Source organism: Maylandia zebra, linkage group LG13 (genome assembly GCF_041146795.1).
Source record: "Maylandia zebra isolate NMK-2024a linkage group LG13, Mzebra_GT3a, whole genome shotgun sequence".
Lineage (NCBI taxonomy): Eukaryota > Metazoa > Chordata > Actinopteri > Cichliformes > Cichlidae > Maylandia > Maylandia zebra.
Window position 1 is genome coordinate 32,221,217 of NC_135179.1, and position 21,568 is coordinate 32,242,784.

The 21,568-nt window shown below is 39.0% G+C and overlaps 1 protein-coding gene across 1 annotated transcript in view; it reads right to left on the reverse strand.

Moving 5' to 3' along the window:
- Nucleotides 1–21,568, reverse strand: part of ttc27 (tetratricopeptide repeat domain 27) — a 90,129-nt gene that overhangs the window by 16,643 nt on the left and 51,918 nt on the right. Inside the window, exons 12-16 of the mRNA XM_004574407.6 lie at nucleotides 17,425–17,547; nucleotides 11,120–11,347; nucleotides 10,078–10,176; nucleotides 8,936–8,988; nucleotides 2,121–2,286 (exon numbers count right to left, since the gene is read on the reverse strand). Coding sequence (XP_004574464.1) covers nucleotides 2,121–2,286; nucleotides 8,936–8,988; nucleotides 10,078–10,176; nucleotides 11,120–11,347; nucleotides 17,425–17,547 — 669 coding nt within the window. The remainder of the gene's footprint in view (nucleotides 1–2,120; nucleotides 2,287–8,935; nucleotides 8,989–10,077; nucleotides 10,177–11,119; nucleotides 11,348–17,424; nucleotides 17,548–21,568) is intronic.

Below are 21,568 nucleotides of genomic sequence, written 5' to 3' on the forward strand. Positions count from 1 at the left end.
TGCCGCTGACTTTGGACTGGTTTTAATCGCGTTCCCTTGATGATGATCTGCACGAGTTTGACATCTACATTATACAAAATACAGAAGACTGCAACATCAGCCATTGGTTTCTGAACTTTACCCTTTAAAGCCTTATTTGCTTTTATTATTCAAATGTTTTTATTACATAAAAAGCACCTTGAATTAATTGGAATAATTTAACAAGAAAAAAGATCGAGTAGAGGATTAAAGCAGGAAAAAAGCCAGAAGTTGAAAATGCCACAAATGAAGAGGGATGGCTGTCAGAAGCTACTCTTAAGGAAGGGAAACAATCAGGACAGGCAGGTGTATGCCAAATTACACAGGAACTGGACTGAATATCAAAAGCAGCAGCCATCTGTGAAACACAGTGGAGCTTCTGTCAAGGTTTGGTGCAGCACTTCAGGCAGTGGTAATGGCGAGCTTGTCAAAATTGAACAAGTTCTATGTTCACTGAATTATAAACACAGAAAAGTACAGTGAGATTCTGATCCACCAGTACCATCTGTAATCCAGGCCAAACAGATTGACCTGGATTTAAAACAAAGTTGAACACACATGTGGGCAGTGGGCCGGTCGCGGCTGGCCTTTGCAGAGCCTGAATCTCAACATTATTGGAGCAGTGTGGGGTTATCTAGACAGAGAACAGAACAAAAGGCAGGCAAGATTCAAGGAAGAGCTTTGGGCCATCGTTGTAGAAGCCTGGAGTCTGAGTCAGACTGCAGCTGTTCGGGGACCGAATTCTAACACACAAAAAAGTGGTTGCTATGACTACTTGCAATCTGTTGCTTGATATTTTAAAAAAATACAATTCCCAATTTTTCCTAGTTGCAAGGAGGTTGTAGTTTTGTTCTCACTCTAGTGTGACTGAGCTATCATTAGTCACAGTTGATATTACTAAACACTCCTTTTACAGCACTCCTTAAATGTGCAATTTCATGCTCTTTTCCATGAAAGGGCTTTGGTGTTAGGTTGTCTGTAGGAGATTGTCGGCCATTAATAAACTGTTCAAGAAAACTGTGTTCTGAGAAGATATTTAAAAATGAGGAGGAGGCAAGCAGAGAACTAAAGACTGAGTGAGCTGCTCTGAAGCTGCTGCTGCTGACCTTTTCAACCGGTGTGCTTTTACATCTGCCAACCTTATTGATGAGGCTGACCAGGACACAACCTGCATAAATGACCATTTTGGTTGTTTGAAACAGAGACGACAAAGAGGGACACAACAAAAGAGAGAAAAGAAGAAGATCATGTATTGTGGGATAAATGTGACTGTTTGTATATTTAATTCCGAGGCCCACAGGATCTCTGAGTCAGAGCTGTGATTTTATCCATTCCCATTAGGCTGGAAGACGTCTTCTTCAAAGTTAATTGCTCAAAACTATGTGAGTAAAATGACTGCAGGGCTGAAGCAGACCATTAACAATGGAAATACTACCACTGGCTGTCTCGCCTTGTTTATTCAAAGCTGATGGTTAATTTCTTATTTAGAATGCATCAGTTGCTGTGGAATTAATGAGCTGTGACTACAAGAGGCTTTTCCTTCAGAGTTTCTAAATGACTCGGCATGAGTGACCACAGTGATAAAGATTAACAGTTTCACCTGCTCGGTGTGTTGTGATTGGACAACAAATCACGTTTCCCCGTCTCACAAAGCTCTGAGACTTTGCACAGAGTAGAAGAGGTGGATAAAGCCAAAACGCTGAACTTGAGCCAAGTATTCCAGAATTTAGAGAAATGTATATCTTTTGTTTCAAAAGTTCTTCCTTTCAACACAGACAAAGCTTCATTTACAGAAAGTCAGTTAATTGGTGCAACTTATTAGGAGCACTGCAAGGTGAAAGAAATACAGAGAGCAAAGGGACCAATTCCTGCTTCACAGCTCTGTCTCATGTGTTCAAGTCAGACATTTTTATTTGTTATTTTTGACCATGGTGAGCTAAACCTAACAGATTTCAGGAGACATAGATTGCCCCTGAGAAGCTTTATCCAGCCAGGTATAGTTTATTGTTTGCCAAGCTGTGTCTCATTAGACACGCAGCCTAGAATAAATGTTTTCCCCATTCTACATGGAACAAAAGAAGAGACTAAGTGCAGTCATGTACCTGGATGTCCTTGTAGTTCTCCCTCAGGTCCATAAGACGGTGGTATGCCTTGATGGCTTCAGCAAAATCTCCGATGTCAGTGCTAACAACAATGAAGTTCTCCCAGATCTGCCAGTGTTCGTAATTACACTTAAGGGCTTCCTGCAGGGTTCGAAAAGCCTTATTTCTGCCAATGACAAAAAGGAGAGACAAGTTAGAAGTAGATCATTAAATGTGTTGAACAGAGTTCTAGGAAGTTCTAGGCTTGGTTCATTTCAAAACTGCTTGAGCTTAACTGGCAGTAGAACTAACCAGGTATTAATTAAAAACTCGCCTGCTTTGCTTCGGTTTCAGGCCCGAACGGACAGAAGGCTGCTGTCAAGGGCTAAAAGTCTACCTCTGTATCTGAAAAGCCCCCACAGCCAGAAATTACAAAAAAAACAAAAAACACAGAGACACGAACATGGGCTGGAATGAAGAACTTCACATATTTTTATTTGGAGTATTTTTATTGTTTGTTTGTTTATCTGTACATTATAAATACATAAATAAATATCTGAACACTGTCTGGATGGTTACAAAGTTCTGGGAAGTTCTGATGCTTGTAACGACTGCTGTGAAGACTGTCTCAGCAGGCAGGCAGAGATGACTGTAAACTGGGACAGGCGAGATACTATTTTACAGCAAAGCTTAAGAATGCACTGGATTTACTTCTGAATGACTAAATGACAGCATGGGACACCCTGAATGAGAGCGACTTCACTCATCTGTAATGGCAAGTTTGTCATACAGTTCAATTCAGAATTACTTTGGTCTAAATTCCTTTTATAGACATTAGGGAAGAAAGACAATGGTTGAATATTAATAAATTCCATTCCACTAAGCTGTTTCCCCCCCACACAGATTTAACGATGAAGCTAGATCAAAAAGAAGCTCACAGTTCGCACGCAGTCCTCCACAGTAAGCAGACACTGACACCAGCTGAGGACTGTCTACACTAACTACAGATGAACAACAGCCTCCGTTTTAAAGCAGTTACTGCTGACAACAAAAACAGTTAACTTCTGCTCTGTTTCATGAAAGTCTCAGTATATTGAGAAGCAATAATTAGGGTTTCCCCCTAAAACCTCAGCATGATGACTAAGTGAAGAGCTTTAGGACAGAGCAAGTTTTGGCGATACAAACTTTTGAGCTGCAAAGCACACCAAGTGCAGACTGCACACTTATTCAGAAAACATCTCCCTCTACTAAAAACCAACACTCCTAGCAGTAACTATCACAACTACAACAGGCATAAGACGTGATTTTTGTTCACAGATTTTATGCAATATGCAGTAAATTCAGTACAACTGATTCATTTAAATACTCTTTTCCTGAAAGGGAAACTCTTTATGCCACAAGGCTGCAAAAACACTCTTGTCCCAAACTATCAGCCACAGAAATGACCCTCTTTAATACATCCAGTAGCTTTTTAGTGTCAAGAGAAGGCTTTTCACTGCTGTCCACAGTGTGTTCTTTTGTTGTGTCTCTCATAACATCTGCAGATGGCCGCCCCTCCCTGATCTGCCAGAGGTTTCTTCCTGTTGAAAGGGATTTTTTCCTTACCACTGTTGCCAGGTGCTTGCTCAAAGAGGTTTGTGTAACTGTTGGGGTTTTGTCTGTATTATATAGCAGCGGTCCCCAACCCTCGGGCCACGGACTGGTACCGGTCTGTGAGTCGTTTAGTACCAGGCTGCGAGAGGTGAGGCTCGGGTGTGAAATTTATGTTTTTTGGGGTTTTTATCGTTTTTTTATCTTTATTTTTTATCGTTTTTATCGATAACTTGGTTTCTCCTGGTTCTTTTCACGTGTTTTATGAATATATTTTCTTGTTTTTTGGTACCGGTACTGGTTTTATTTTGTTGTATTTATCCACGACACCTTAAAGGCCGGTCTGTGAAAATATTGTCGGACATAAACCAGTCCGTGGCGCAAAAAAGGTTGGGAACCGCTGTTATATAGGGTCTCTACCTTACAATATAAGGGGTCTTGAGGCAATGGTTGCTTTGGTTTGTTGCTGTATAAATAAAACTAAAATTAAAATGAACTACTGTCTGAAATATCTCTCTGAACTTACTGAAGCGCCATCTCTGCACTTTCAGTTTGTGTTGCACCACAACTCAGCATCTAATCTGTACTGTTTGACCACTAATTGACCTTCCATTCAAGCCCAATGACATGCATGTTGGTTAAATTAATTAAAAGCTTTACCCATATGTGCATTCATGTTACAATGCTTAAGTTGGGAAGGTTCAAGTCCATTCGTAAGACTGGTCTTAACATTAAACAACTTTCCAGTTAAATCGCTGATTTTTTTAAGCTGACAAAACTGTATTCATTTTGAATTTTTATTTCTTTGTACAGTGTGACTCAGTGTGTTGTCCTGTCATGAGCCTGGCAGAGTCTAATGCATAACTTTATGCTAACCTTACCGGAACAAATGCATAGCATTTCCTTTATCCGTTTCCCTGTGATTGGCACTCGTAAGCTTCGTAAGCATCAGGTGTCAGATCATATTCTCAAAAATGTTCTGAAACCCAGTAGCAGAAACCCTGACTGGCATTATTCTCATCCATGGACATGTGGAGATTTTCCAAGTTTTCCACCTCAGTGGGCAACAGAGTGCAGTGTCAGCATCAGTCTGAAGACATTTTGTCTTTCTGGTCATTCATTTGTCATTTTTGCCTCATTCCCCTGAGTCTTATCTACCATTTGCTTTCGTTATGATTGACTTTGAGTTCTAATAAATATGGCTCACTATCAAAATGTAATGACTTGTGGCTATAATAGAACCTAGGTCACAATAACTGGACCATGTTCTGGATTCGAACCCCGACCTGTTAATAGAATTTGACAGACCATTTCTCATATTGACAGTAACATTACTTTAATCTACACAGCATCTGCCTTTTTGTCTTTACAAAGGCTACTAATTCCTATAGGTGTTCCAACTTTTCTGGATTACTTACAGCCCCCTCTGTCTGCATAAAAGCAGTGTTGGAACACACTGTGGTGCCATAGCCTCGTGAGCATCAGTTGAACAGTATTGACTACAGAAAGTAGTGTGTTGCTACAAAAATGTTGAGAGAAAGGTAATTAACAATGGAAGAGAGACAGACCATCATGACACTTAAAAATGCAGTCCGTTCCTACAGAGAAATCACAAATAAAGTCAAGATGTCAGTGAGCACAGTTTCCTTCACCATCAAAAGGGACTCAGAAACTCTGACAGGAAGAGGTCTGGCAGACCCAACGCCACAAATGAATCTGAGGACACGTTTCTGAGAGTTCACGGGACAATGGCTTCAAGTACAGCTTAGTCTCAGTTTCAACTGTGAAGAGAAGACTTTGAGCTGCAGGTTTGTCTCTTTGTCAGAATAAGACAAAGAGGCTTGGCTGGGCCATGGAACACCGCCATAGGACTACTGAAGTCTGGAGAAGGTATTATGCACTGATGAATCAAAATTTGAAATCTTCGGTTCTTCACGCAGGATCTCTGTAGGCGAAGGGATGGCTCCATACTGTGTGGCATCAACTGTCAAACATGGAGGAGGAAGTGTGTTGTTCTACCACAGCATTCTGCAGCACCATGCAAAACCCTCTGATCTGCCTAGCTGGTCAGGGGTTCATCCTACAGCAAGATAATGACCCAAAACGTACATCCAAGCTGTGCCAGAACTACCTCAGAAGAACAAGATGGTAAGCTTGAAAACATGGAGTGGCCAGCACAGTCTCCAGACTCAAACCCCATCGAGCTGGTTTGGGATGAACTGGACAGAAGAGTGATAGCAAAGCAACCTACAAGTGTCACACATTTATAGAAACTGGAAACGGATATGAGAAGAACTTTCTGAACAATATTTGATTTCTATTGTAGAAAGAATGCCCGGGTGTGTTCAGCTGTTATATCTGCCAAAGGTGGCTACTTTGAGAAGTTTAAGATACATTTTGATTCCATGATTTCTTTGATAATTCCAATTGATTATTTGTATTGTGCTTTCTTTTCAGAGTGGAATGAGCAGTGCCGTAGCTCCGCAAACGCACATAACGCACACTGCGTAGGGCACCAAATGGCCGGTAGGGCACCAAAAAAATCAGGGTCGTAAAAAAAAAAAGTAAACCATATTAATACTATAAATATCATATGCATTAATATGGTTAAACAATACAAAAGCAACATAAAACAATTTTCCCGAGAAAAGGGGTGAATCTGCTTTGTGCCCTGTCTCCAGTCTCCTCCTGGTGCCCCCCCACTCCCAGTGGTCTGTTCTATAATTGGTAAACACCTGTTTGAACATGGCCTCGAAACGGCAACAGGAGTCGGGAGCGGAGAAAAGAAAGAAGAAGAGGAAGCGTGATGAAACTCAGGCGTCGCTTGCCGGTAAGGCAATGTTTAAATAATAATAATAAAAAAAAGTTCATTATTGTAGCCCTTGCTTGCACGCTCATGTCCGTCAACTCTGTGATAGCTCCTGTTAGCAGTGTTCATACTGTGTTAACAAATGTTGCAAATGATTGATGTTGAGTAGTTTGTTTACGTTGTGGATATGAATATAGAATGGACTACTAAAAGCAACTCATCATGGTCACTCAATTGACGGTTTTCAGATAACGTTAGCAATCGTGACTCACGATTGCTAACGTTATCGTGATTCGTGAGACTAGCATTTCCCTCCTCAGGTTGCTAGCTGGCTAACGTCATGCATGCTACTGATTAACCTTAACTTTGGGATAGGTCAGTGATGCAGTCAAGTATTATTATCAGATTAGACAAGATTACTTTGTATGTTGCTGCATTTCAGGATATCTATAAAGACGCATATCTTATTTATGCCATTGACGTCTGAACACATAAATAGTTCTCGTCTTTCTTTAGGTTCATAGATCAAGGGCGACATCTGTTGGTGAAACTGTAATATGAAACCTATATCTTCCAGTAATATAGATTTCCTACTTGCGCATTTATATCAAATTATGTACAGCATGTTTATATTGCCATTTGCCATTATGAAAATCTATACATGTAAAATATAGTTAGTAATTTTTAAATGTACCAGTGACTTACTTAATTTATTAGTCTTATAATGCAATCTTTCGTAGGCCTACTGTAGATTCAAAATTGTATTTCTGTAAAATCCCTGAATATTTTCTCTTGTATGCAGAGAAAGCTTGAGGTCACATTTTTCAATTGTGTTGTGGACTCTGCTTTAATCTCCCTACAGGAGAGGTTTGAGACCATGAATCAAGTGAAGGAGAAATATGGAGTGCTGCTTGATTTCAGCAAAGTGAATGGGATGTCCAAGGAGGATTTAAAAAAACACTGCACTGAAGTACAGAAGACACTGACAGATAAGGGAGTAGCTGACATTGATGGACCTGAGATGATGCAGGAAATCATCAACCTTCCTCAGCTGCCACCACAGACGTCTGCTTTGGAAATGCTGTCATTTTTACATGACAATCAGCTTCAAGAGGTATATCCCAATCTGTGGATTGCTCTGCGTATTGCACTGACCCTGCCTGTCACAGTTGCCTCTGCTGAGCGAAGCTTTTCAAAGCTCAAACTCATTAAAACGTACCTGCGTTCATCAATGGGGCAGGAACGTTTAAGTGGTCTGGCTGTTATCAGCATCAATGGTGACGTGGCTCAGAAGCTATCATATGATGACCTTATAGCTGATTTTGCAACCAGAAAATGCAGGCGTGTGCCTCTCTAGGCCCTAGAGAGGCACACGCCTGCATTTTCTGGTTGTCAGAGTATGCCCTAGAGTCTAGGGCATACTCTGACAACGAATTGTAAAAATGTTTAACATAGTTACTTAAGGAATGTGGCTTTTGTGTTCAAATTCTTATTTTTCTTATTTAAGTTTCTTATTTAAATTCTATTGTGAAACTATTTGTAAATATATTAATAATAATACTATTATATTATATATATTATTTTTTTATAAAAAAAATTACACATTATTGCCAGGCTCTTTGTTCTTGTTCCAATGTTCAATTTTTGTTTCAGTATTTATTTGTAACAGTATTTTTAACCTCCTTTAACCTTATTTATTTGTTTAACTGTCATGTTTGTTGTTATTTAATTAAACAAATTCCACTGAGAAATTCAAAAGTATTAATGTTTTTTTTTTTTTTTTTTCCAGTGGCGGGGGGGGGGGGGGGGGGAGGGCACCATAAAGCATTTGTGCTTAGGGCACCCAAATGGCTAGCAACGGCCCTGGGAATGAGGCATCAAACTGCATAATTTTCAATAAAAAAAAATGGAAAAATGGGGTGTGTTCTAAAACTTTTGACCAGTAGAGTACGTTGAGCACGTTTTGTAGTCAGTCTGCACATTGTAGTTTCAATAAGGTGGACATCCAGCGTCATATTGAAAGAAGACTAGTGTAAAATAAGAAGCATAAGGAAGAACCTTAGGAATGCTCCCAGAGACTGTAGTTTAGAAATCTGAAGAGATAACTAAGGTGGGAGGTAAAATCCACTACATGGAGGTGTATGTCATTCTGTTTTAGAAACTAAATACCATCAATAGCAATTTAGAGAGATATGGACAAACTTAGATGCAGTTGACCTCTGACCTTTCTGTCATCATCACCTTTGGGCACATTTATCCTGCCCAAGTTATTTTGAAAGACTACTGGAGCGTTTTCCAGTCTGCTGGGTGTGGATGGTTTCAAACACTTTGCTGCTTACGGCAGAAATCCTATTGGACAAAAGTCAACCCATTCTATTACCTGGCACACACGTTCTTACACCAACAAGTTTCCAATATGCACTACACTCATACTCACTTCATTTGGAGGCGAATGTAAGCTGTAGAAAGGTTGTTCCATGCTTCTGCATTCTGGGTGAAGGTGGGGTAGGGGGTTGGGCGAGACACAGGTCAGTGAGGGAAAGAAGACAGTGGGGAAAAGGAAGTAAAGAATAACAAAAAAATCCTACAAGACACAATTTTCAGGTTTATGCACATAAAGAAAAGCTGGAGTGACTATTAAACCCTCACCAAATGAGTTGAAATGAGAGACGGCTAGCGTCTATATATTTGCTGTGCACTAACTGTGTGCTATGAACATAAATTTATTGAAACGTTCACTTTGGGAGGACCAAGCAGAAACAACCTCCGAGACTGAAAAATAATCACAACTGCCACAAACTGCGTTAGCTCAGTTAGCACTTCAGGCTGTCTAGAGACTCCCACAAACTTCACTTCATTAAAAAGCATGTTTACAGCCTGTTTAAAACATTTTTTCCAGTGGTCTACAGAAAATCTCCCCTTCGTAACAGTTGTCTGCAGGGTGCCCTTTTTCCATTACGCAAGGCGTAAAGTGAGCCATGTAGTTCCTTTGACATCTATACACATGCAACAGTAGTTGATTGTTGTCTACTAGCTTCACATCTACTTGTTCTACTCACTGTACTTGACATCTCCATGTCTGTCACTAAAATAATGTTATGTAATATGTAATTTAATATGGCCCTCTGCTTGGTACAACCATCCAAGAAGTGAAATTTGAGTATTTTATTAGTCTGTCAGTCCTGCAAGCTTACCAGCATTAGGACAAAACACTAAGGCTGCTGTGGAGCTCAAAACAAATAGGTGCTGTTACAGTGGCAATGTCCACTGTACAGTGGTACATGCCAACCTGTGGTGTCACCCACACCAACACAACTCTATGAACCACCTGCCAGATTTGCCTCCCTTTGACTTTGTCCAGTTCCCAAAAGTGAAAGATGCAGCATAAAGCTGTAGTTGATGCTTTGGACATTACTGAAATAAACTGCATGATTTATTTGTGTTAAAGAAATCTCCATGCACTAGCAGCCTCAAGCAAACCCACATTACTTGGCCTTTAAAACTAAGGATGGACTTGGAGAAAAGACATTATGTCAAAGAGTGTCCCTAAAAAGAAAGACTGTGTGTGTAGGTACTCACGTCTGGCTCCAGTCCCACACACCTCTGGAAAGCCTTAGCAGCTCCCTCATAGCCCTCCAGGGCAAAGTAGGCACAACCAAGAGAAAACCACACACCGAGCTACACACACACACACACACACACACACACACACACAAAAAAGGTTTGTATTGAAGTGTTAAATTAAGGCACAGATATTTCCCTGAAATGAAAGTGTGTGTTAACAAAGCAAAGAAAGATTAAAATCCTGACCAGGCTGAGAATCTATCCCAGCTGCTCTGTTAATATGTACTTATGCATAGAGGTGTTTTAATTAAATATCAGTGATCCCACTTACACTGATGGGTTTAATTGTCTTGTATCTTGTACCTGATGTCTAAAAATCTGAACATGTAACTACATTTTGAACAAATTAAATTCATGACTAAATCTGGTTGCTGTGCCTGTGGCTCGTGCCATGCTTGCTCTAACTAGGTAACGCATGGCTGTATAATGGTGACCTTGTACATGTCTATTATCCAGTTCCACTGCTCAAAGGTTTCAGACAGTGTTTCTCCACCAGCTGGATCACTAGGTTGTAGTGTTCTTTGACATCCTTCAGGTGCTTTCACAAAGAAGATCTTGTGCTAGCAGTTAGACATACTTTACTGAGTTGGACTGCAACTAGTACAAAACTTCTGTTATGTCACCAGTTGCATTGCACTCTAACAGCCTCCTTAACAGGAATACAGTCACCAACCACAGTCCAGGATGGTGGAGTTGAAATTCATCTGCAGGATTCTAGACTCACTGAATTTACACCTCAGCCAAACTAAATCTGTGGAAAACACTGAAAGGTGAACAGGGACCAGTGTAGAGACTACAGAACGGGCCCAGCATTTTAACCACCTGTAGGTCTGACCCATTCTTACACATGTAATAGTGATCACTGGCACACTCAACTTTTAGTACAGTTGAGAAAATAATTCATTCTTGTGCACTGCTGAACATGAAAAAAGTTTAAAAGAGTAAATTATTATTAAACTTTATAGACAAATGTGAGAGAATGATGATTTGCTTGTACCTGCATGCTGTTGATTTTGAGCGACTGCTCAAAGCAGTTGACGCACTGCTGGAACTCCTTGTGGCGGAGGTGTAGCAGGGCTTTGGAGCGCATAGCTCTGGCGCTGCGCTGACCTGACAGCTCCCATGCACGGTCGTAATACTGATGCTCCCTCAAGATGTCTCCTAGTAGACAGTACAGACTAGGTGTCTCCTTCTTCTCCAGCTCCCTGCACACAATCTCCTCGGCCTGAGCACAAACAGAGAAGAACAAAGGTGAGTTCAGATGAGACATGCGAAACTGCATTCAGCTCCCATGTTTGTTGGATTTTAGGTGGAATTTAACTGATTTCATTTCCAAACATAGCAACATGAACACTAATATCTACCTGTGTTAGATGTTAGGACATACGGAATATACCTCAGCGTCGACCTTTTTGAATGCCTCCAACTTCATCTACAATTTAATACAATCTTAGAAACAGTGCATTTTTCTTTTCAATATAGGTACTTGCTTACATAAGTTAACTAATCAGGTCAACCATTAATAGCTTAATTTAATGTCAGGATGGCCAGCCTAAAACAAAGATGAACTTTTGTGATATATCATATTAATCATGCATGTAACAGCAAAATATGTTCTACCTTATAAAACCCTTGTCGTGATTTCTTGGAGCACCAAAAAGCAAAACAAATATTTGGCATTTTATATGAGGATAGGTCAGAGGCAGCTGACACACATCTCACCAGCTCAGACTAGGCTTGTGAGTGTTTTACATGTAGTACATAAGCATGTCTCAAATACATGTGAATGATCCCCAAGAGTCGCCCTAGATATCATGTGGTGTTAAATAGGTTCATAGTGTCTTTATTTGTTTTAGGGGCATTTTTACACTGTCCATTTTAGTTGACATCCTACCGGAATAGCACCTCTTGCTACTTCCTGCCTGCCTTTGCTACCTTTTAAGCCAACACAGTCTGTTAGTTGGCAGTAATGTTGTATTTTACTATTGTGTGTTTGGCACTAGCTGCCGTGAGTTGCTTGTAATAGTTTGTACAAGTGAGTTCACCTAAAGATGTGCTGTATCAGACATTAGCCTAGACGCTAATTAGCCATTAGCTTATTTCGTTGTGCTTCAATTTATATGGTAAGGAAGTATAGCCTATGATGCTTAAAGGTCACAGCATTTTCTAATTGTAAAAGAATGTTTACGCATATCAGATCACACATGATATTTTGTGTCTTATTTACAGTTTTACAATTTATTCTTTCATCAAAATCCATGCTATGTATCCAACTGGACATAAACGACCACAAAAGAACAACGGTGTGGTTTTTATTCGTGTGACGATTGTTATCTACCTGCCTAGTTAAGTGCAGGGGAAGAATAATAACCAAGTGACATAAAACTGCAACACTTAGTAAAACTTAATGATAATCAGATTGATTATATTTCTTTACGCTGCAAATTTAACACCTACCATCAATTGATGGCAAATTTCAGATATTCTGAGGACCTTTTGAAAAATTGTCATTTCACATTTTCTAAGACTTTTTAATGACTTGTAAGAGCTCTATTAAAAGATCTCCTCTTCACCGCTCCTCAGGAGATATGAATACCTTATCCTACCCATCTACTCATAGGCAGGACATAGTTTAACACTACGAGAAGCAAAAAAAAACCCCAAACCAAAACAAAAGTATCAAAACACAGGCTGAGATCTAGGAATGAAGTCTGACAGAAAAACAAAATTAACATAGGGATTATGTTACAAGTATAGTAGCTGTCAAATTACCTGTGGACATTTGCACTCGGTGCACTTTGTCTTGCCACTACATGTTTTGGATTGCAGCTCACGCACTTGTGAGGGTGGAATAATGAGATTGTTTTCTCTTTCCAAATCCCTCTGTCTTGATTTAGGTTGTGAAGAGTGCCAATCTAACCACTGCTAGCGAGCCGAGGGCCTCTGAGGTTTGACAGAGCCTTAGGTTCACTGCATTCCTTTGCTGTCATGGGGCTGATGCTGGGCCAACAGCCCAGCCCGATTAGGAACGAGAAACCCCATCATACTTATCTAAACTACACAACGCTGAGCAGGTTGTACCCCATGCAACATTCCCTAATTAAAGATAATACGGTAACACAGACACACACACCTATTAAGACCATTACTCAAACATGGAAAACAAATTCATCTGATCTGTCTGAAGTTAAATGTCGCTCCCAGACTCGAGCGGGTGCGTCTCAGATTAATTTAGTATTTGCATATTACATATTAATGCGTGAGGCTGATAATGACTGTAGTCATACTGTTTTCTGAGAAAATTCAACAGTGCATAAAACATTATGAGGATAACTTCAGGTCATTTTAGTTTTAAGGTTGAACAAATTTATTCTGAAAAGTACCCCCAGAAGTGCAGATCAATCACGTGGACTTGAAGGATGGTGGCTGAGCAAGAAGACACTGTGAAATGCAGTATACCAAGGGTAATTGCTATTCCTGTGCTAACTGCTTTTCTATGAAAACAAATGTTGTTAAAAAGACTGGGACCTACTGGGATCTATGGAGGAGAGAAGTCCAACTTCTGAAACATCAGTACCAAGACATCCAGACTGAAGTCTCAGTTTTTAATATAGATCTTTTGAACCCGTTTTTGCTGTTGGTGTTTTTAAAGTAATTTAATGGAAATATCTCATAAATAAATTGTCAATTCTTGACATCTGTGCTTCATTTCTGATGACTGGATTTCTACTTGTTTATTAGTTGGCATAATTAGCAGGTATCTCCCTGCAGACTGCAGAATACAGTCATTAGTTAAGAGCATAGCACTTCACCCTCTTTTCCAAATATGGTCATTTTAGGCTCAGAAAAAACAACATGCCAGTGGCTGAAATACTGTTTTATCTGTTAATATTTAGGAAAAATGTGGAGTTTAGAAACTAATGGGATGGTTTCCACATGCTTGCTAGTAAGAAAAAAAAAACAAAGAACAAAACAAAGTGACATTTTAACAGCAATGAAGATGTAACGTAACCACTAAACATCCAAGTGTTCAGCCTGCAACTTCTACTGCAGCTGGGCAAATGCAATGCAAACATTTAGTTAAACAGAGACGAGCTGTGAGCCATGCTGAACACAGCAGTCTCTTTCATTATTTATGTCCGACATTACATTACGTCATGAAACAATGTCATTATGACAGAGCAAAAAGGGAGTGTAGGGGATAACGGAGAAGCAGTGCTGGACAGAATCCCAACCACTCCAGACAAGTGGATCGGCCTTGTTATTTTGGATCTCAGTGAGTACATAACACAGACTATTGGCTGGAATTACCACAGCACATGGTTTAAGACTAGAGAAGGGCACTGCACTTTTTATTAGCAAAAAGCAACCTGACTAATCAAATCAGACACAATAGACACTGTAACTGACAAACAAAGAACTGACAGGCTGTTAGAGTCCTGCTGAGAGCTCTTCACAAACAGACAGGTTAAATGTTCAGGTCAATGCTCAACATCCACACACATCATTTATGCACATCTGCATTTCATAACCGAGTTGGATTTGAGTACTGGGTATGTTAAACACATAATTGGCGCAATCTAGTGTTTGATCCGTTACCTAGACCCAGTAGGAATTTAATTTCATCTTTCTAGGTTTTTGCCTTATGAACAGTCTAAATCAGTATGGAGAAAACAGCATTTGGCCTCTCAATTTCCCCCAGTTCTTCCACTTTTTGCTGTGATTTTGCATCTTTTTGTGTTTCATTCTGTTTCTCTCTGATCTTTTTGCATTTCACTGTGGTGATCGTTCCTGTTGTTGTCATTTTGCATCTGTGTTAACTGTTTGTTTTTAGCTCTTTGTTTATTGTTTTGTGTCTCCCTGTAATTACTTTTTTGTATTTGTTGCCATTTTGTATCCCTGTGTGCTCATTTTGCATCTGTTTGTGATTGTTTTGAATTTTTCCGTCATTTTGCATCTTTTTGCAGTAATGTCATTGACTTTCCAACAAGAAACGTTACCCGAGCAGTCATGGGCCCTGTGTCTGCTAGGTCTGTTAAGTAGTCCATCCATCATATTAAACTGAAAAGAAAACATTTGTCATCTGGTGTTTCTGCTGCAAATGTGTTTACCAGCACTAAATCAGTGTCATGTTTGTTTTGGCTTTGCTTATTAGTGTCATATATACATTATACATGTATGCATATATAATGCATACATAAATATGTTGCTAGTTTTGCACTAATGCTTCTCTGTGCATGCATATAGGAGATAAGAGGAATATTAGTAGTGTACACACAGCTGCAGACAGCATACGTGCTGACATCTGCTTTTAACCGTCTCTGTAGTTGTACTGGGTCTCTGTCCACACTTCTGCATGGCTGACTAAAATCATCGGAGTTAAAACTATCTGATGCAATAGTGATCAAAACTTAGTAATGTTATGACTGAGTGAATGACTGAATTATTTCTAAACACGGTCCTCACTGGATGTCTTTGGAATTAAACTCAAACCTAAATCTAAACGCCGAGATCACTTCTCGCAGCACAATCACAGCAAGAATTGTGTTGTACTCTTGACAGGCAGGTAAGAATGTCCTTGGTGAGTGCTGGCCTATGAATTGGTTATACTCCCAGACTGATAATGCTTTTATGAATATAACAATCTCTTTGTTCAGCTGGAGGGTGGAGAATGCGCCCTCCTTAAAAGAACATGAAGTAATAGGACTTGGTTAGGAGCCACATGGTGATGTTCAGGCATCAGAGCTTTTCCTCCGCGACTCCCTTTGTGGTTTGTGGCTATGTGTAAGTGGAGATCTCTGACAGATCCAGAGCCTACAGGGGACATTACCCCTTTAGTTTAAAAACAATACAAAGTTAGTCACGGTCAGCATTTGCAGCTGCAGTACAAGTTCAGATAAATTAAATACTTTACAATTTTTTTACCTTACAATGTAAAGCAACTTGAGGCAACTGCTGTTGTGATTTGGTGCTATTTAAATAAAATGGTATTGAAGTGAAGTGAACCGTAATCCTAGCATCATGCTATGAGAAGAACATTTTTTGGCAAGGGATTAAAAATCACATGCTCCAGTCTTGGAAGTCTGTAATCCTGATGGCTAATCCAAGGGAGTTCTAACAAAAGGTAAACAAGCTAACAAATGAGGCTCATGTTGTAGTGAAAGTCAACATTATACTTCCTGTTTACATTCCCGAAGGATTATGACAAAGTTATCAGTAAAACAAAATTAAGACCAAGAAGATACACAAAATCCAGTTTTTCAGATTAATCAGAATCCATTAATACCCTTTTCACTGTAAGATATCAATATTTCTGTTACTCTTATATGCTGAAGTAAAGTAATTAAGGATATGTCTTCTGCGTTGAAACTATGAATAAAAAGTCATTGCAATTTTGAATAATGACCAAGGGAAAGATGAGTGGAAGTGCAGTTATCCTGATTTTTGACTTTTTCCCCCCGATCGCTTCATCACTAATTACTGACAACCTCTAATTTGGCCTTGACAACCAGTTTAAAATACCGATCTGCCAAATGAGCATCAAATCATTTAGTTTGAAATCTACAATTGACATGTAAATCACACCATCTGTGCTGCTGTGAACAGAGATCTGCAGAGAGTTAACCACAGCTTGGAATAGACAAAAGTTTTCCAGTCTTATTATAGGATTAAAATCTTTTTCTGACTCTTTTTTTCCTGATAAGATAAGAAATATTGTAGCTATCCCATAGCCAGGAAATTCTTCAAATATCATGGAAACCTTTAATGTTTTTCCTAGATGTGAAAAGGTTTCTCTATTACACGAGATAAGAGAATCTAGAATTCAATAAAGATGATTTAATCCAACAAAACCCCAGATAGAAGGAAAAGAACAGATAGTGACTGTGGGGGTTGTGATTAAAAAATATGTGTCATTTATGATTTCTACCAAAGTAACTAGGGTCTGTTTAAGAGAAAATGAAACATTTAATTTGATTTTACATTACTCTTGCCTACATACAGTAAGTGTTACACTATTTATGTGAATAAAGAAACCATGAAGTATTAAAACAAATTCATATCAACTCAAAATATAGTTAAAAAATGTTAAACTAAGCACTATTGCTTTTAGATGATTTTGATTATTCAAACAGCAAGCTGCTGGAAAAACCTCTTCTAATAATACAACTTAGAAATGTTGTCTAGATTAAGTGAAGGATTTAGGGAATAAGAAAAATTGTATGAACATTAAAACGACTTCATTTACATAGATTAGTGGTTTAATATTCAGTTAAGTTCAGGAATGTTAAGATCAGCGTGTACCTTTCCGTGTTGGCCGAGTCTCTCGTAGCAGATAATTGCATCTTCCCAGAGCTCCAGCCTTTCATAAATGAGTACAGCTGAACTGATGCAGCCGAGATCCATCAGAAGGCTGGCCAGCTGTTTCTGTACACAGGGAGAGAATAAAGCGAAGACGTCTGAACCATGTTGAGGCTGCTGGCATGCTAAGGTGCTCACTATGACAACGCTAATAGAGTGACAGAAGAGGCACATTTTATATTAGCATGCTAGAAAGCTAACATTCATGCAAAATACTGTTTGCAGATCTTTAACAACTTCTATAACCATGAAGGCATATAAATGCATCTGATGACGAAATCAGATAAAACTTGCTCTGACTGATATGGAACAAAATATTCTATACCAATAATTTATAATTTATGTCCATCCATTTGTTGTATATATATATATATATATATATATACATACATACATACATACATATACACACACACACACACACATATATATGCATGTATGTGTGTGTATATAAATAAATAATCTATCTACATTCAATTTCACTGTGTTAGTTAGTTCTGTGTGACCTGTGTTAGCGTTAGCATGGAGAAATATAATATCAAAGTGCTTCTAGCAGTTGTAGACTTATGGGAAAGAAGACAGGAAGACTCTATTGTTTTATTCTCATTTATGATGAATAGTTATCGTAATTTACAAAACGACAGTTATACTGATAAACTGAACAGGAAAATATTTGCTATGGTCACAGACCAGCCACATGCTGATTTTTTATATATTTTTTTTTAAAGAAAAATGCAAGTTTTAAGACATTTTTACGCCGGGTTCAGACATTTGGGTGTCTGCAATTTTTTTGTAACCATCCACACTCATCTGTAAGACATTACAATAGTATGATGCGCCAACTACTGTACATCCATCAGGCAGGCTTGAAAACAGTGTAAAAGACATGAGTGAAGATCCAACCTCACCACTGTAAGAAATCACAAGTTTTTAAAGTACCATGAAATTAATGGAAATCAGTGAAACATAGGGAAGCAACTGATGGCATGCTTTAGAAACTGGTTAGTAGCAATGTAAAATATACACTACCTGATGTGTGGTTATTGACCAGAAATGTGCAAAACCAGCTGTAAGTAAACTATAAAAATGGCCTCACCCTAAAGGCATAAAAATGAAATGGCTTGTCATGAAAACGAAGTGTGAGACGGAAAAAGCAGAAAGCCACCCCCGGCAGAAAAATGCATTGCAGTACCTGCTGCAATCCTCCTCCTTGACAGACTTTCAGCTCCCCAGACGGTAATACAGACTCTTCAATTCCAACTTCATTGCTGTTATCAGTTATTACCGGCTGCCTGTGTGATGTTTCCTCCCAAACTGATTTCTCCCTTTCTCCAACACTCCTCCTACTTCAATCTTTCTATTACTGCCTATTCAACCTCTTCTCTTTCCTTACCCTACCTGGGACAACACTGCTGGCAATAATGTCAGCTGGATCTGGCTGATCACTTGCTTAATGGTGCAACATAGACACAAAGAGGCAAAGATTTTATCAAAATATGTCACAGCTAGTTTCTCCTTTTCAGGTGCAATTTATTTATCAAAATGTGGCCAATTTGCCCAGCTGGGCCACTCTGATGTGGAGTTTTCCCTGTGACTGAGTGGGCTTCCTCCGAGTCCTCTGGCCTCCTCTGAACTCCATCCTCCCACAGCCTAATGACATGCACGTTAAGTAAACTATTGATTCTAAATTGGCCATGGATGCAAGGCAGATAAAGTGCTTAAGGTGTACAGGTGTGGTTAAGGTGTGAACTCCAGAGGTCAACTATCAATCTAGTATAAAATTCCCATACACATAAAGTGCTTCTACATCCAGTAACTCGCTATAACTTTACAATGGGATTAAAGGTGACATTAGAGTTTTTGATACAGATATGGGGGCAACTTTTGTTACTCTAGCAAACAAGAAACCTTAAACAGTGGTATGCAACACTCCTTTCTAGTTCTATTATGGAAGAACTAACGTAATATAGGTAATATCATGCTTATTCCTTAACCTGACATCTCGGAGTTCTAATGTTTTTTTTTTATCTGAATTGAGCATCACAGTATGTATGCAGCCAAAAAAGTTATTTACATACACGGTTTTTAAGTATGTAAGTTAGATGAACGTTTTTACAACAATCAAGCTGTTGTCACTCGGTGCTTTTCTGTTTTTGTCATGTTCTCTATGAAATAAAATCATCATATCATTACAAGTAGCTGATGTTCTCTTTAAGACTGTAGAGCGGATGTGTACGTTAGCAAACTGGAAATCTTAACAGACAATGTGGCAGCAAGGAGTGGATTTTCTTTTAAAATTTAATCCAGTATAATAACAATTATGTCACATGCGCTGAGTAAGCAGAGAAGAACTTCAGGGTGATAAAGTTTGTTCTTGAGAGAGTCAGAATTTAAATTAGGAGAGTGCTGCTGAGAGGTGCCCCTCCATTAGAAATGCAGATGAATAGAAGCTCTGACCGCAGAATCAAATATTATCACAAACATTTCTCAATAGCCAAAAAAACGTATGAGATCTCATGAGAACTATATAAGCTAAGGATGACCTGCCAGAGAGGTGGAAAGATTTGTCTCAGACAATGATAAATATTTGTCTACATTACATTTTAACAGAGGTGTGGACTCGAGTCACATGACTTGGACTCGAGTCAGACTCGAGTCATTAATTTTATGACTTTAGACTTGACTTGAAAAAATGTTCTAAGACTTGTGACTTGACTTGGACTTTTACACCAATGACTTGGGACTTGAATTGGACTTGAACCGGTTTACTTGAAAAGACTTGATATTTTACCCCAAATATAAAATTTAACATGCATATTATATAGAGATTGAAAATGTGACGTCATTCACGGGTAGAACCGCAAAGGATTCTGGGAACTCGTGGCAAGCGGTACTAGCGCACACAGACTTTCAATTGAAATCAGTTATACAGCGATAAAAAGAAACACAAAAATGTCAAGAAGCTGTTGTATTATTAACTGCAATAGCCGGTCGCATGACAGCCACGGGAAGCCGACGGGTAAAGAGATCGGTTGTTATCAGATTACGTCGTTGAAGAGAAATTGTTCGAGCCATGTTTCCGAAGTAACAAAGAGCCGACGGATGGCCTGGATTGCAGCCATTCAAAGACCAAATATAACGTCCCAGAACACTCCAGCTCACAGGTTAGTCTGCTCCAAGCATTTACACGAAGGTCAGTGTTTTTTAGTAGTTAATACGTCATTTTTCATAAAATAATTGGTGATATAGGTTACAAGCAAGTCTGGCGCTGAACAGAAATTGTCGCGCTATGCTCCTTTATTTATTGTGCATAAATAGTGAATTGTCCTGACACAATATTGCGTTTCGCTTCTGTTATTATGGTACATTGACAAAAACATATACTTTTATTCACAGGATAAAACAGGTTTTTTGTATCACTAATTGTCCAGTACGATTACAGCATACAGTATTATTGTCACTGCTACATTTCTGTGATGCTACCAGAAATTATTTCCACTACTAATTAATTACTGTTGAGCTCAAAGGTCCTATTAATAAACGGTTAACGAATGTGTATTTATGACGACGATTTGTGAGACTGGTAAACTTATGATACGTACGATGGTCTTTCGTTCTACACGGTGCATTTCAAGGTCCTGTACCCATCCGTCGGTAAACTGTACCTGGGCTTGTTGCAGTGACCTGAAGTTACTAAACTTCATGAGTGTGTGCACTCACTCCAAGAACCGTATGATTATAAATATGCATATAAATATGCTACGATGAGATAGTTGACTTCATCTAACTAGCAAATGTTGTCCAGGCTACGTTGGTGATGCAGTTTTTTTTTAATGTGTATGATATTTTTGTCATGCGATTTTAAAGCCGGTCCTACAACCGCATCCAAGAATAACATGCAGCTTATCTCAGAACTGTCGGTGAAAATTATTCTTGGAGCTAGGTTTAATTGAGCTGCATTTTAAAGAGGTGCAATTTCACAATTTGTGTATATTTTCTAAGTTCACTATTTTGTCATGTGTTGAGAAAAACACAGATTTAAAAATTACATGGTCTAATATTTACATTTAGCATATAACTGCAACAT